The sequence below is a fragment of the Sylvia atricapilla genome, chromosome 1 (assembly GCF_009819655.1).
Source record: "Sylvia atricapilla isolate bSylAtr1 chromosome 1, bSylAtr1.pri, whole genome shotgun sequence".
NCBI classification, from domain to species: domain Eukaryota; kingdom Metazoa; phylum Chordata; class Aves; order Passeriformes; family Sylviidae; genus Sylvia; species Sylvia atricapilla.
Genome location: NC_089140.1, coordinates 127,544,873 through 127,561,435, shown reverse-complemented (window position 1 = coordinate 127,561,435; position 16,563 = coordinate 127,544,873). Strand labels below are relative to the sequence as shown.

The following is a 16,563-nucleotide window of genomic DNA, read 5'->3' as shown; positions in this document are numbered from 1 at the left end:
TCTCTTTTCATGCCTCTACATTTTGTTGCTATGAAATTTTCAGAATTATGTTTTGTAGATTCTGTTTCATTCTACAAAATGTTGTATCAGGTAGAAAATTCCACCACTATTTTAAAAAATCAAAGAAAAACCCTTGTAAGTTTGTCTTTCCATGTAGGAACATTACTTACTTGAAAATGTGTTTTGAATAGTGAAAGACATATATGCAGTACTGCCAGAGCTGCTGATTCTTGTTTCCAGTCTGAATGATTCAACTGGATAGAAATTAAGTTGCTTGAAATTGTGAAAAGAGACAATTAGAGTTTAAGGGGAGCAGTGTTTAAAATTGAAAAACTTGTATCCCAGATGCAGTAATCACATTAGAGATCATAAATGGGTAAATATGGTCTGACAGTTTTTCATGATCTATGTATTGCATGATACATGTTTTTTAAACTACATTATGTATGTACTGGTATATGGTATCCCATTATGCTTCATTTTTATTTAAGCAGAATTCCACTACTTAATTAGTAGAATATTTAACCAAATCTGAATTCCAGAGTATGGTCCTTTAGAAATATTTCTGTCAGTTTTTTTTTTTTTTTTAATAAAGCTGCTTATTTGTTAATTAAAAGTCCTTTAGGATCATTTTACAAACATCTCGCATGATCAGGAAGTAATGTGTGATAGCAGGTGCAAAGAAGCACAGATTTGATCTTAAATTTCTAATTCTTCTCTCGTGTTGGTCTTGCAGCTGTACCTGAAAGTTCTCCTGCATCAGCTGTCGCAGGCCGAGCCGTTTCCCAGAGCCTGCCTGTGGATGAAACTGTAGTGCCAACTGCTGCAAAGAGCCCCTTGTACATAGCTGATACAGAAGAGCAGACATGGTAAAGCATTCATGGACATTTCTAAGCTAGTACTTGCAAGTAAAGCAGTCTTGTGGCAGAGGAATTGTATCATTGCTGTGGGGAAAGATATACAGGGTTAGAAATGCCGTTCACTAAATTGCTGTCACTTGTCTGCAGTGAGACAATTTCTGCTTTTGAGTACTAGATTACAGAAAGCATCCCATAGGATTTAGATGACTTTCAGATGCACATGTAGATACTGCATATCTGTCTTGACTGTCTGAACTGTTAAAAATTTTCAAGCCATTTCACAATTATAAAAATGTATTGATCATAGCAGATTTTACAGTTTGTTTTTAGCACATTATTTATAAATTTATTCAAAGCACAGGTATAGCTTTTTTAAAAAGTGTACCTCTGATTTGGTGTATCTCTGGTTACCTCCTGTGTGTCATTTAGTATTTCTTTCCTCTCTAATCTAGTATGGAGATAGAGAATACTTCCCAGGTGCATAGACAAAGGAAGATGGCTTTCCAGGATACAACTGCCTTAAAAAAGAACAGTGGCACAAGTGGCAGTGTAAATGCAGGAACATCAATACCTAGAGGGGGCAGAACATCTGGGTTGAGTCAAAGAAGTCAGCCTGTCTCACCATCTAAACTTTCAGAAGCTGGCAAACCTCGTGAAATTGCTTCACGACACCAGTCAAACTCAATTATGAATTACTTCCAGGTTTCTAAAAAAAGGTATGTTGAATTGTTCTTGACATTACTTCCCTTACTGGTATGTTCATGCTGTTTCTGGAAAATCTGAACTCAAGCAATGTACTTTTAATTTGGCACATACTTAAAAAGGCAATTTTTAGATCAAATTCTTTGAATGGAAGGTTTTTCCTCAAGGATACTTTAAATTTCACAATGCAGTCCCTAAAACCCCAGAAGCTCTTATGTTGTGGGTACAGCTAAGCATGCTCAAGAATGCTTTTGTAATTTCTCCCCTTTGTAATTTCTCCCTTTTGTAATTTATTTCTGACTAAGGGAAAGATCTGAAGAAGAAACATCTGTACCCAAACTAGCAAAACTGGAGGAAAGGTCATCTCCTCTTCCCAAGTGCACTGAATCTGCAGCTTTTTCCATCTACAACAGTGAAGCAAAACAGCATCCAAAGAAAAATGACATCCTGGACCCAAACTCAAATTCTGTAGAAGACATGGGTGTAAAGCTTATGAGGGAAAGTGTAAAACCAGCAAGTGATGGAACAGCCACTAAAACCACCTCTAGTGAAAATCATGCACCAAAAAAGAGAAAGGAATTAGATGATTTATATGAAGATCCAGACACACTAGAAATGGTGTTTGAAAGCAGAGATGTAGACTGGGAAGATCTAATGGCAGATCATAACCAGGAAGCTCAAGGAAATACACGAAAAAAGAAATGTTTTGAAGACAAAGGAAGCAGGGTTCAAGATGTCAGTGTAAATCAGAGAGATGAGAATAAAGTATTGGTAAGTTTTATATTCTTCTCATGTGTCTAATCTTGAAATTTGCAACTTTTTTAGAAGGATGCAGTTAGCTCCTTTATGGCGGAGGCTGCCTGCATGCAGAAAGTGGCTTTGTAAAATTTGCTTAAATCTTGCACGTCAATTTTAGTTCAGAATGATTCATGTTTTACACGTGAATATTGCAGTTTTACACCTACCTAAATGTTTTTTCATTCTTCTGGGTATTTTTTTTTCTTTGTGAGTTGAAAGCTGCTTTGTATTCTGAACTTTTCCTCTTCTTTTTTACTTTATATACTGTAAATAGTATAGGAGAATATATCCCTGGTCCAAGGAAAACTTCTCATATTGCTCGTTGCTCTGTTAATTATAATGTTGTTATTTATTCTAAGATAATACTCAATTATCTTTATGTAATTAATTTTCTAAAGCAACTTCCAGTTGACCTCTTTTGTTGAATACTGCAGTAATGTCCAACATCTTTTAACTGAGAGTCTTTTGATATCATGTGAGAGGTTATTAAAATTCCTGTGTGAGAAATTTTAAAACAAAACCAGCAAAAACAACAGCAAAACCGAAATACAATTTTTCTTTTCATGATTATTTTTCTGTTTGTTTTTGACACTAAGGAAATTTTCTTAGAGACATTTCTAAGACAAAACAATAGACTTTGAGTTAACAGTAGGCACTGTTGACAAAAAGGAAAAGCAGGTCTGTAAAGGAAAAAATGTTGAGAGGCCTAGACTATTAACAATACAATAGGAATAGGAGAACAAGTTTATTTTTTATTTATTTAAAATATATATTTTAGCACTTACAGTCCAGTCCATTTACAGTGTAGGCAGTGTTTAAGTATTTAAAAGTTTGAATTAACTGGAATTTGATTAACTGGAATTAGCAAGACTGCTTGGACCACATAAGAATTAGAAGTTGCCTGTGCATCCTTGGGTCAGACCAGCTTGACACCTTGTGCTGCTGGCAAAGCATGAACTTCATTATAATGCGCTTTTTTATGTGGGTATTGCTAACAGGCAAACTTTAAAAAACAAGTCCTATAATTTAGAGAATTTTGTTTCTTGCTTTTTATACCATCAGCAGGTCTGACCATACTTACAGACTAAAATTGGTGAAAAAAAATCTTATGTGCAATTAAATTGGTATTTCAACAGGTATGCGCTTAAAGATTTTTGCATAAAAAGGTCTTCTCATAATTTAATAATGACTTACTTTATTAGTGTAAAATATATTTCCAGTGGACTAGGAAGGAGATTTCATGATAAAGCTCCCCAAGTAAATTGGAGAACTATTTTCTGTAAATATAGATGCATCTTGTGTATCTGGCAAGACAAAGAATATGAGTAATTGACTAAAAACCTACAGGCTACATTAAAGCTGATTTGGTATTTTATCAACCACTGAAAATAATTTATGTAATGCAAATCTGGTTTTAAACTATAGGACATAATCAATCTGCAGAATACTTTCTTGTCCTGGTAATGAAATGTCCTTTCTTCACACATGTGCGCTTCAAATTTGAAATTGAAAATGCTATCTTTTATATTCAAAAGCTTTTACAGATTTCCAGAACCTCTCAGAACTGAAAAGATTGTACAGATCGACAACATTTCCCAGTGTATAAAAAGAAAGAAAAAACCCAAGAGAACAAAGAATAGTGGTTTTTTAATAGAGAAGACCTCCAACAATTGTTACAGTGTGCCTAAAATCATAAATAAATTGAAGTACAGGGCAGTTTCTTTTCTGTCTAGAAGTTTATATTGATTTTAATATGTTTATTCTATCATAAAGAGCAGAAAGCAGTTTTATGTAATTAAATTCCCATTTTGTTTCAGTTTTATATTTAAAATATTTTTAATCAAACAGAAAGAAGAGGAACTTGAATCAGTTCTGACTTCAGAAATGAAAAGTAATATCAAGCAAGAGTCACCAGTCTTGGTAAGTCTTGGTCTTAGTTACCGGCTAATTGTAAGTTTGAACAGCAAACTTTAAGAAGCATTACAAAAACACATCAGAATTTTCTTCTTTAAACACAGTATTTTTGGATCTTATCTCAGGGTAAAGGAGGTTTGGAATATTCTACTCCTTTAATATAATCATATGTAGATTTGAGTAGTACACTCCAGCTTGTAGATTATGAAAAAAGAAGCACTTGTAGTTCGCTTGTGTGCTTCTGTAGTGGCATTTGGGTGGATACTTCAGGTGACTGAAAATACATGTACTTGTATTAAGCCTTAAGTGTGGCTAATACTTGTACTGATGTTTTTCTTAGATTGCTACTTCAAGACCTGCCAAGGATAAAATCTTGTCTGTTCTAAGAGCATAACTAGAGTGGAAGAGATGGAGCATTGGCAAATAGATGTAATACACAGTGATTAACAGAAGATAGTGTGCTAATTTTTTGTAGGTGAGATGAAGGAGAATTGTTAGGACTGGCAGTGAGGAGAGGAATAGGAGACTAGACTGAATGAAACTGAAATTCTGAGGAGAGTGTAGCCAGTCAACAAGGGGCAGAATAATACCTTTTCATCTACCTACAAAAATCAGCCCAAGGAGAGGGAATGCTGAGCAGGTACCAAAGTGCAGGGTTAGCTCAGATTAAAGGAGTTTTAGTTCTATTTTACATAAACCAACTGTACTGCATCTAGGCTGGAGCTGTCCTTGAACACAGTTTAATGTTATTGTGAACTTTCCTGCACCCAGACATCCTTTGGAATCCACAGAGATGCAGCTCCAGGCACCAAAATGTGCATGCAGACTTGCTGCCATATGAGCATTCTCATGGACAAGTAAAATTGGATGCATTGATCAGATTTGGCTTACAGCCCTAAAGTTGGGTGGATATCTGTAGGCTAGAATTGAGCTGAAGATGTTCAGCTTTGTCTACTGTGGAGTATTTAAATTCATACTTAAACACAAGAGAAACAAATTTACTCTATTCATGGTATATAAAGAGGCTGAGAAGTTCATACATCTTCTTAGCTTCTAGCACTGCTGCTGGTTCTTCTCACTGTTTTGTAATCCTAACTTGTGCTTAGCTCTGCTCACAATAATTTCTCTACAGTTTGTACTGTTAGATATGCTGTATGTCTGTTCACACACTTGATTGCTTTTTCCTCTTTCCTCCCACATAAGAACCACAGCAAACTGCAAGGTGACTCCAGCAATCTTCCTAGCAGGCTTCTGTTGACAGAGTTTAGATCACTGGTTGTCAGCCATCCAAGACAGAACAGTCATCTTCCTGGAAATACCAGCTATGGGGGAAAGAAAAATTTCAAAGCATTCAAAAAGGTTAGTGTGGGTTTTTTTTTAAATGCTCACAAGATGGCACTATTTAAAAATACCAAAAAATGTTGCCTTCAGAATGTAGGAATATGTTGCTAAAGATTTTTTATAAATTGATAAGAACTAAAGAAAGCACTGATTTAAATACCGTATTATACTGTAAACAGATTCTTTGTTAATTGACTGAAGAAGTACCAGGCTGACAAAGGCTTACCTCGTGCTAGGTTAGATGCTTGTACTCCCTATTCCAAGCTGTTACTTCGAATAAGTTGTTAAGTGATAGCTACCATAAGTTGTGGTTGTACTTCAAAAAGCTAGCAATTCCACTTCGCCAAAGACCTCTATATACAGCATAGACTGATTCAGAGTCTTCCATTTGAACTAGTAAATCTTGGATTTCCAAACAGAAATAAATCTACATCATACAAAAGTAAAGATGATTGCCTGCTTGGGTCCTGAAGACAATTGCAAAGTTATTCTTAGTGTTCAGTGTAAAAGTACCACTTCAGCTTATATTAAAAATAAAATAAAAATCAAAATTATATGGTATTAGATTACTAGAAAGGCACTTCAGTAAAATACTATGTATAGAATGTGATCACATAATACTGCTTCCAAAAACGAGTATGCTCTCGTTTTTGGATAATGCTTTAATTTTCTGATAATACTTTCTTTTCCACTATTTTGTAACAGATGCTTATGCAGTCTGATTTTTATTGATATTTCCTCTCAATCTCAATGCACTATGAAATTTATCTAGCCTATTGAACTTGCCAGATGTAATTTTGTTTGTTTCTTTTGGTAAAAGGAGGGAATTAACAGCTTTCAGTAAATGCTTTTTTAACTTCAGTCACTTTTAAATATGATCTTTGAATGTTATTCAGAGAAAGACTGCCTGACTTTCTTCTGTGATATATGAATAGACTTTCTGAATTTGTTAAAATAGATCTTTTACTTGCACTATGCTTGCCTTGTAGTAAGGCAAGCATAAGAATTTATATTCTTATTCAAATAAGATATAAATATATTCTTATTCAAATAGGAATTTATTGTTCAACAGGTAGCTTACCCTGGGGCAGGACAACTTCCACACATTATTGGAGGATCAGATTTGATTGCTCACCATGCTATAAAAAAATTAGAGCTAGAAGACTGGTTAAGGCAAGAGATGGAGGTAAGAAATTATTTTTTAAACATGATCAAATAAAAACTTGACTACTGTAAGTGGTCATAGCACTTGTGATCATTACTGGAATGCTTCAGGATTTTATTTTTTAAATAAAACCTCAGCTGGTTAGTTTTCCACACATGCTCATGGGAGAGTGTACAGTAGTGATGTTACTGAATGCCAGAGGTCAGTGGTAAAACACTCACCTCTTTCTGGTTATTTAAATTCATTTTACATGCAACACTCACATAATCAGAAATATTTGTAAAAAGCAAAATCAGTGACCCAAATGAGAACAGTCTTTTGATGAGTAAAATAGGTACTGTGTAAACCTGTGACTTGTAAAAATGTGACAGGGAGCTAGAAAGAATTTCTGGTTGGCTGTGTTCAGATAGTTGTATAGAGCAGTTGATATTCTGCTCTTGAATAGAACAGAAAATGCATGAGTAAAACTCCCATTTGAGTATACTGAAGAGATGTTGTAAGAATAAATGTAATATTTTTTCTTTTGTGCACATCTTTAGATATAAAAGTCCTAAGAAAAAACTTGTCATGGCAGTTCTCTGGCACTTTTGTTTTCTGATAGTTTCCTTAAAAATACTTGCTGATGAGTCGTATTTTTTCCATAGCCTGATTGAGATCTAGTTGTATCAACACTTCTTAGCTGATTTTTTACATCCTTGAATAGATAATGCTAATTAAAGTTCCCTTTATATACAAATAATCAGATTAAAAAATATGTATTTCTGTAATGGTGTTTAAACCCCAAAAAACCACATTTCTGACAAAAATTGACCTTTGACCTTTCACAAACTATTCCATGAATGTACTCTAAAATTGAGTACTTCGGGAAAACTTATTTCTTTGAGAAAAACTGTGTTAATGCAGGAATATTGCTTTTCTAGATGGTTCATTAGAATTATCCTTAACAATCAAATATTAAACTTTCTCAGGAACAGGACCGACGTGCAAGAGAAGACTCACTTGCTGATGAACTCTTTAGGTAAGAGTTTTATGTTTGTACTTAGAAAAATGTGCATTTTTTGCATCACATCTCTTTTTGGACAAGTTTTAATTTTGGAAAAGACTACTTTGACTATTCTTTTCAAAATTTCATGTATTCCCATTTATAGAATGTGGTCAAAGTGATTCAGCAATTTCTCTGAAAAAAACCCCCACTATTCAGGCATCATTTAACATGGAAAATGGGAGGTTAGGTGGAGGAGATAGTCATGAAAATCATCTCATGTTATCTGTCAGCATCTCTGTGGGCAGTCACAGACAGGGTTGAAGCTGCTGTTGTTCTGATGTGAGGTTTCCATCATGTATTATCTCCTACTCCTGTCTGCTCATCTCCCCACTCCTCTCCTGGCCATAAAATCCATATCCAATCCTTAAAATCTTCCGTAGAATTTGCTGTCCAGAAGACATTTAAGCATTAGAACAAACATGTTAAAATGTTGTAACAGTAAAATCAAGTGTTTTGAGAATTAATATAGGGACCTCATTTTGTTTAGCAGTAATTTCATTACTTTCTATGTTTTTTATGTGAAGAAAAAGGGACGCGTGTTTAACTTATCACCTGTCATGAATTTGACTAACACCAAAAGTTGTGCATTTAGGTAGAAAAATGTATATGGTGAAGAGGGATTTTTTTCTGAATCACTGTCAAACAAACATGATACTACATAGTGATATTTGTCTGAGCCATTCAGAAAATCTTACTGCATTAACAATTTGCTCTGTTCATTAACAGTTAATAAAGGAGCATTTGTTTCAAAGGGTAGACATTTCATTTTTGAAGTCTGAGTTGTATAGCAACAACACTCACTTGTAATACCTTTCTAGCTATGTGGTGATGTAATCTGGCTCACAAGTTTTCACATTTTCCTGTCTAAGCAAAAAGTCTTGATGAGTGAAAGCAGAATTGGTGGAAGTAACTGCCTGAGCAGTTGTGTCTGTAAGTTATTCATGCATGAGTACAAAACACATCAGAATTTCAAAGAAATTACAGGATTTTGGGAGATGAATTACAAATGGAGAAGGCCAAGAGAAAGCAATGTAAAGTATAGTCAAACTATAAGCATATTGTAATAAATTAGGTAACTATTTAGTATATCCAGAAAGTAGCTCTAAAATTTCTAACAGTCAGTCAGAAGCTGTATAAAAGTGCATGGCAGGGCAAGGATCTGTTTTATGTAGGAGTAGGAAGCAGCAGAAAGGTTTTGCTGAATGAGTTGTGGCCAAATATACATCAATGTAAACATACAGGACCCCTTTTTCCTCCCTCTTTTGTTTTTTTAGTGTCCTTTTCCAGTAAAGATCTTAGTGTTGGGATATTAAAGTCTTGGAGAAACTTGTTCATGCATGAGATTTAAAGGTTGTAAGTGGTTAGGAAATCTGAAAATTTCTTTAAAGGGTGTCTTAAGTTTGTACACAGGTTCTGCCTTGTGCATCCTTCAGTCAAATAGTAGTAACTGTAGTTAATTATAGGACTGTAGTCAGGGAAAGGACTGAACACTGGCCAATCCCTTGTTATGAATATATAATAAAGCTGTTTACATTGTATATCTATATAAACTTGGAATGTCATTGTTTTACTTCTTTGTGACAAATTTTATTTTTTTGTTGCAGATATGATCCGAATGTGAAAAGAAGAAGATAAATTGTGACCTGGATTTACAGTGTTTCTCTGGCAAAACCTGCTTTCTCTTCCTTAGGTTTCCTGGTTACAGTGTGTATGATGTTCCTATATATGACCATTGGAATATCTCTTATTGTAAGACACATTTTTTAAGTCTTGCTTTTATTAAAGAAAAAGAAAAGTTCTTTTCATTGCTTGGTACTTACAGATTGCAGTATTTTCAAGACCTTTTCATTATTCACTTCAAAGTGATGCTCAGTAAAACACTGTAGATACTTAGGATTTCATTTTAGCCTATTTCTAATGTTTGATTATCAGTGCTATTTTGGAAGAAAAAGGAAGTTGGCATCAGGCTATTTTTTCTTTTTTTCAGAAAGGCTTTGTTAATTTGATGTTTTCAAGGGTATTATCTTAAGAATTGAAAATTTATTGAGGCTGAGATGCAGCTGGTATTTGATCATGATATGATGGTATGGTTGATATGATATGATCTCGATATGATTCCTAATGAACCATTTCTCTGTGGTTCATTATATAGAGCATATACTATTGTTACTGGTACAGAATACCTTGGAACTGAAAAACACAGCTTCTTTTTCTCTTGCTAAAAAATATTTTCATTTGCACCTTTAAATCACTGTGATTGAATGTTCATTTGTTAATTCCAAGCTAGACAAAGTCTTAAAGAGCTGTTGCATTCCAATTTGGAATTTTAAATTATATGACCCATTTATTTTTCTCATGCCTTTACTTTTTGCAATCACTGTGTAAAAATATGGCCTTCAAAATAGTTCAGTTAACAAGGAAAGCTGTGAAACAATGACTTGTTTGTAGATTAGAAGAGTTCATCTTAACGATCTGAGAACTTGCAATTTTTGAGATTCCCTTGAAAGTACAGTGGGAAAAACTTCCTAGACTTCCTGCTCAGATGTATGAAGGCATCACATTCAGATAAAGATGGACAATAGCTTTATTGTATTCTATTTCAAGAGGGAGGATCTCCTTCCTCATGCGAGGAAGTGATCTGGTTGATGTTCCACCCTCAGTTGAGTTTTTCTACTATCACTGTGAGAAATTTCCAGGTTTTCTGGCTGAAGACCTACAGACCTGGTCCAACGGAGCTCTTGTTGACTGCTGAGGTTTTTGATGGTTGTTACTAAATTCAAGCAAATAGGTTGGACAGCAGAGTATTAATGGACAAGATTCTTCAGAAAGGTAGTATTTACAGCTGTAAAAAACAGCTGGAGAATTTCTGAGGTGAAAGGACAAAACACACAATGTATAAGGGCCTTCTACAAGAAAATAAAGGCTAAGTCCTTTGCTGCTCAGACTGCAATCACTGCTAGGCGCTCAAGCAACCCTGGCAGTATACCAGAGAGCTCTCTTTTGTTCATGTTTTATGATTTAGAGCTCTTCAAATCCAGTTTCCCAGATATCTGAATTTACCAGCTTTGATACTTTTTTTTTAAGTATTTAAGATTTGTGGGACTCTTTCAGCTCAGAATGTTCTAGGATTCCAACTTGAGGGTGCCTGGTAGGTGATTGACTTTGGTTTCTAAGTTTGTCGTTTATAGTTTGGTTTCAGCTGCTGTCCAGTTGATTAAAAACCTGCACATTAGTGCACCTGAGCTTCTGCTGTTTGAATAAGAAGGTAGGCTTGCATTAAAAGGCTAAGACATACAAACCTGTTAACCCATGGCTTGAATTTTAACACCAAATTCATGTAAAAAGTCCTATTCATTATTCTGAAGTCTGCCTTCTATTTTAACTTATTTTTGACATGATTTTCACCTCAAGGTATTAGAGGTAACATGTGTGTTGGCTTACTGGTTTGGCCTTCTGTTACTGAAGTTTCTGAGGTAGATGATAAAGGACATGATTACATGATTCAATAAATTTGAATGTCCAGTAAATTACATCAGTATCTGCCTTATCCCTGGAACTACTGCATTAACTTCAGCTGGTATTCTCTTTATGGTCTAGAACACAGTGTTGTAGGCTAACCCCATTAGGCAGCTAAGCCCCATGCAGCCACTCACACATTCTCCCCCAGCAGGATGAGAGAATTATAGAATCAGAAAAGATGGAAAGAAAGATGCCCATGGGTTGGGGCATTTTTATAGGTAAAGCAAAAGCCGTGAGCACAATTAAGGGCAATCAGCTTTGCATTCTGCAGTTCAGAAATCTTGCTGTATGCTCTATTTTTACTGTGCAGCTTTGTGCTCTCTGGTTTCACCCATTCAGTTTCTGGGAGAGCTTGTGTGGTGCTGATTTTCTTTAGGAGGTTAAAAACAGTTCAGTAAATCAGAGAAGATATCTAAGGTTTCTTTCATCTGCTACACTTACTGTCTGCAAGGATACCCATCTTTTTCACAAAACTATGCTCTTCACCTTAAAAATACATCTAAACAGAAACTTCGGATCTTTTTTATTGCATTTTTCGTGTGTAATGCAGTTTGAGGATTTGTTTGAGATGCTTTTTTGTAACATTTATTACCTTTGTTCACACTGTACAGGAAGGATATGTACACAATATATAAACCAGATACACTTTTTATTAGCAAAGTTCTTCACATACAATCTTGCATTCAGCAGCTTAGCTGATGAAAATAATCAAAGCAGATTGAATTACTCCATGTACTACTAAAACCATGGAGAGGTGCTGTATCCCTGCATGAAAATATGTTTAATTTTCAGTTTAACTGACACCAATTTCAGCTGACTTCCCATTTTCTATGTCAGCTGGGGAAGCCACAGGTTTTTGTGGTTTTTTTTGAGAAGACTACCAAGATATTTTCACTGTTTAAGTGTGATTGCTATTTCTGTCCATTCACACCTATGAATCTGTCCTTTTCTCTCCTACCCTTCCTCCCCCACCTTCTCCTAGAATGGTGGTGGTTGTGCGTCAGGGCTGGCCTCTCCTTTGTCAGTGCACCAGTTGCTAAATGCAGAAAGTGTGTTTGCAGTCAGCCTGAGTTCCTCCATCCAGCCACCTCCCCCATCAGCTTCCTTCATTCCTTGAAATGCCAAGTTCCCTTCCTTGCCTTCATTCCTGATGTGTGATACGCTCTATTCCACATTAATTCCTAACTGAGACAGTGCTGAAGCTTCTACTGTAGACCTATCTCTAACCCACTCACTTGCCTTGCTCCAATCCACGTTATGCAAATGATTTCTCAGTCTATTTTTCCTGTCTCTCCCTCTCCCACAAAACTGGAGGGAGTCTTGCACCCTCTCCTCTTGCTCTTTCCCATTACTTGAATCAATCCTCAGTCACACTTGGCCACATCTGGTCTGAGTCACAAATTCACAAACTGATTTTTGCTTGATTTTTCAAAATCCAGTTGTGTTCAGGTTGTTCTGGTATCTCCTTAGAATTCAAGCCCAATGTGCCAAAAAATGAACCCTCTTCTTTCCATTATTCCTCCCTCTTTTTCTTGCAATATTTGATCACCATCACCACATTCCAGTGAGACAGTTATAAAAATGCTACACAATATCAGATATCCCTGACTAGCAACTCTCTCTACCACTTGCTTTAGCACTCTGCTCCTACTGCTCTGCTGCAGCTTTTACTACTGGAATCTCTGTCAGTCATTGCTTTCAGCACCAGAACACCACCTTCTCCCTCCTTCTGAATACTGCAGGTCTCTGAATGTCTTTTCCTCTGCAGTTTGATCTTTCATTTGGCTTGAGTTCTCTACTTCTCAAAATCAAGATAACCGATTTCCAGGTCACTTTTAATTTTTTTGCCTTCAGCCTATAATCAGTTTTCATACATTAATATAAAACAAGCCTAACATGCAAACCTCAGGAATATTTATCGCTTAATCAAAAGAAAGGCTTTGCTCACAAGTTGCTTACAGAAAATGTTCTGTATGTGTTTACATTGCTCATCTTAAATAAAAAAAGAATGACGCAAGCAAGGTCCAGCAAAAGATGAAAACAGGCGCTGCCACACGCAAATGATATTTACACAGTATCTCCAAGACCAGGCGCATTGTGGGTGAACAAACATACTGGTCGATGAATATAGTCCTTTATGTAATTTCAGACTGGAATTCCAGCATACAGTCTAGAAATGGCCATGGTCAGAGTATTGACTCAGTAAATTGGGCCAGGGAGATGTAAGGTAGCAGGATCAGTTCTCGAACATAGGCTCACTGTTCACAGCTGGTCCTAGCATCCAAACTGATGAAAAATATTTGTATATCTAGTTAAAAAAAAAAAACTAAAAATGCCAGTATTCTATAGTATTTTGCAAATACATAGCAAACCTAGTTGTTAATTTTCTTTATGCTGGCACGTAAGTGTGCAGAGGGCATCTAGGGACATAAAGCTGAATTTTTGTTTATTGAAGCATCCACTGTAGGCTGGTACTTACACATAGCCAGTGATCTCAGAATAAAGAGATGAAGGAGGAAGGTGCAAATTAGAGTTACTTAGTCTCCAGAACAAGTTGTTTCCTGGTTTTGATGACTACTGATTACACCTAGGTTTTAACAGTTGGTTTATGATGCCCTGAAAGTACAAAATTTTCAGTTAGAAAATGACCTAACGTGCAGACAGGTATAATATGAACTCAAGTTCAAAATGTGCTTGACCTGAAATGTTCTAGTGTCTACAAAGCCCAAACCATCTTTAAAACAGCACTTAGATTCACTGTAGCTACTAAACAACACTAGAAATACTTTTTCCTCTGCCCATAATTCTTTTTGCTTTCACCAAATTCACTGACCACACGATTCTCCATGTAATTCAAGCTTCAAAGATAAACGAAATTGAAACTCACAGTGTACCATATTCCCAGAAAAACACTCTGTTTCAAAAAAAGACCTGTTTATAATTCCTCACTTCAGGTTTGTACCTCTGATGTCACCAAAACCTTTCTTTTTCTGTCAAAGATGCTTCAATTTCCATCCTTTCTGCTAAGCAAAATGAACTGTTACACTTCTTTCAAACAAAACAAAATTTTTCTTTCAGGCTGGGCAAGGGGAAATGGGGGAATGGTTGTACAAAAAGCTCTCCCATCTATTGAATGCTTTTGTCTTGATCCCACCTTAAAATAAGAATCCAAAAATTATGACAGAACATTGTTATTGTAAGGTTCTAATGCATTTTCTAAATGAAGATGTAACTGTATAAACCTTTTGGCATTTTTGTATCCCTAACTTACTCAAAATTAAATCATTACTATAGGGACAGTAATAAAATCAGCTGCCTTTATGGCATATGTGTGCTACCTATTTCTATTTAGAAATGTCTGGGAGCACTGTACAGCCCAGATCCTGCTATTACATAAGGTACCTGCTTGCTTTTCAGAAGTCGAAAATCTGGGAGCAGAGTAACAAAGCCTGATCTCTTGGCAGACTTTGCTGATCCAGTCCTACAGCTCAGGCAGCAAAGACAGTTTTTCACACACGTTGCATTAAGTTAATGGCGAGTTACAAGCACGCAGCAGGGTGTAGGATGAACAGTGCAGAGCTCTTGTCAGACCCAGATCTCCACCCAGGAGGATGGGACACCCCTGGCCTACTGACGCTGCTCAGAGGCACTGCAGCACCTTCCCGCCTGCACTTCACACTGCCCATCTTCTTCCTCAGCAATCCTCCCATCAGCCCTCACTGTCAGTACTTGGCAGCAGCCAAGACTCGCAACAACTTTGCAAATTTTACTCCCTTTCCTTCTCTTTTGAGAGCATTTGGCCTAAAAATGGCCTTTTCTTTCAACTGAGTATGCAGGTCAGGCCTGTCTCAAAGTTGAGGTTTTAGACTGATTTCCTCCAGCTTTGAGTAAATAACTCTGGATTTCTGGCTCTAGCCTTCTTTTCAGTTCTTGAGCTGTGAGAGAAAGAAGCTATAGACACCTCCTTCTACAAAATTAGTATTTTTCATTATGCAAACATCACTATGAAATTATTGAAAAGAAGTTGCCTATGTCCACCAGGCCAGAAGTAAAATACAAGAATACCCCACCGGTTCTCTAAGTGCTTGAGGACTAGGGACCTGGAGCTGTGGGATACACTTTGATGTCCTTTCTCAGTGTATAACCACTGTCTCTGGCAGCCAGACTTCATGCAGTCACTGGCAAGCCCAGGCTTCTAGTCCAAGACAACGCACTTTCCTAAGAGACAAGAGACTGGTGGTGTTGTCACCACTCTCCGGATTACTTGCAGGAAAGATTCCCATGTTTACTCACCTGAGTGAAACTGAGACTTACTCCTTTGTGGAAAAAGTTTTAAGTACAATTCAGTCAGAAGAGGCACTGGAAAGAGGCAGACTGTTAGGAAAATCTAGTCGGAGAAATCTTACTCCTAGTTCAGCATCTGGATACTACTTGAAATATTCTTAGCAATAATTTAACTAGGAGACACATTCACAGCATTAAGAATCAAATCCAAAAGTAAAAGCTGTTTTGCCACTAGCCTATTAGAAAACACACAGTATGGGTTAACAGAGCTTTACAAATTCTGTAAATCCAAATTACTTCAGCTAAAAATTATGTTCTTCTTGTCTGTATTTTCATGATAAATCTTAAGTATCCTTTTAAAATCCACAATGTTTAAAAGTTTATCCTTCACAATGAAAAAAGAGCTGAAACAGTCTCTCTTCTGCAAATTATTATATTACACAGGAAATTCAAATGCTTGTGTTTTTTTTTTTAATCTGAGAAACAAGGTGTTTCCCCAAAAGACAACTATTCATTGTCAACATCTAATTCACAAGAAATGCAATATAGGTAAAACTATCTTAAGGCAAAGCCTAAACTTTTCTATCACCTAGTTCCTCAAAATAATAAACAGGAGAGAAACAGAAATTTCTCTCAAAATCAGAAAGGCAAAAATGAAAAAGTCTCGCTACAACTTTAAATCTAGCAATTCCTAGAAGACACAAGATGATTTTTTAGCAAAGCTTTGGTTGAAAAAGGTTTTTAAACTGGCTTAATAAACATGACCACTGAGATTTCTCTGCCCAACTAGGGGGTCTCACATGCAACTTTTTATCTCAAAAATACTGGCAAGATTGATAAAAAAAAAAAAGTAGTTAAGCCTCAAGGTGCTGTAAGATTTCAGTGAAAGATATTTATGTAATAGTAGGTAAAAGATCTCTGCTACAAAATTGTCA

The 16,563-nt window shown here is 36.0% G+C and overlaps 1 protein-coding gene across 2 annotated transcripts in view; it reads left to right on the top strand.

Moving 5' to 3' along the window:
• Positions 1–16,563, top strand: part of NBN (nibrin) — a 29,668-nt gene that overhangs the window by 10,120 nt on the left and 2,985 nt on the right. Inside the window, exons 9-16 of one of the 2 annotated variants that reach the window (XR_010745107.1) lie at positions 737–869; positions 1,313–1,576; positions 1,868–2,333; positions 4,209–4,280; positions 5,478–5,633; positions 6,688–6,801; positions 7,749–7,798; positions 9,430–9,574. Coding sequence is in view for 1 of the 2 variants with exons in the window: in XM_066333165.1 (XP_066189262.1) it covers positions 737–869; positions 1,313–1,576; positions 1,868–2,333; positions 4,209–4,280; positions 5,478–5,633; positions 6,688–6,801; positions 7,749–7,798; positions 9,430–9,460 (1,286 nt within the window). In the remaining variant the exon portion in view is untranslated. Of the gene's footprint in view, positions 1–736; positions 870–1,312; positions 1,577–1,867; positions 2,334–4,208; positions 4,281–5,477; positions 5,634–6,687; positions 6,802–7,748; positions 7,799–9,429; positions 9,624–16,563 lie in introns of those variants that run through there. The other variant, XM_066333165.1, reaches the window with a different exon arrangement.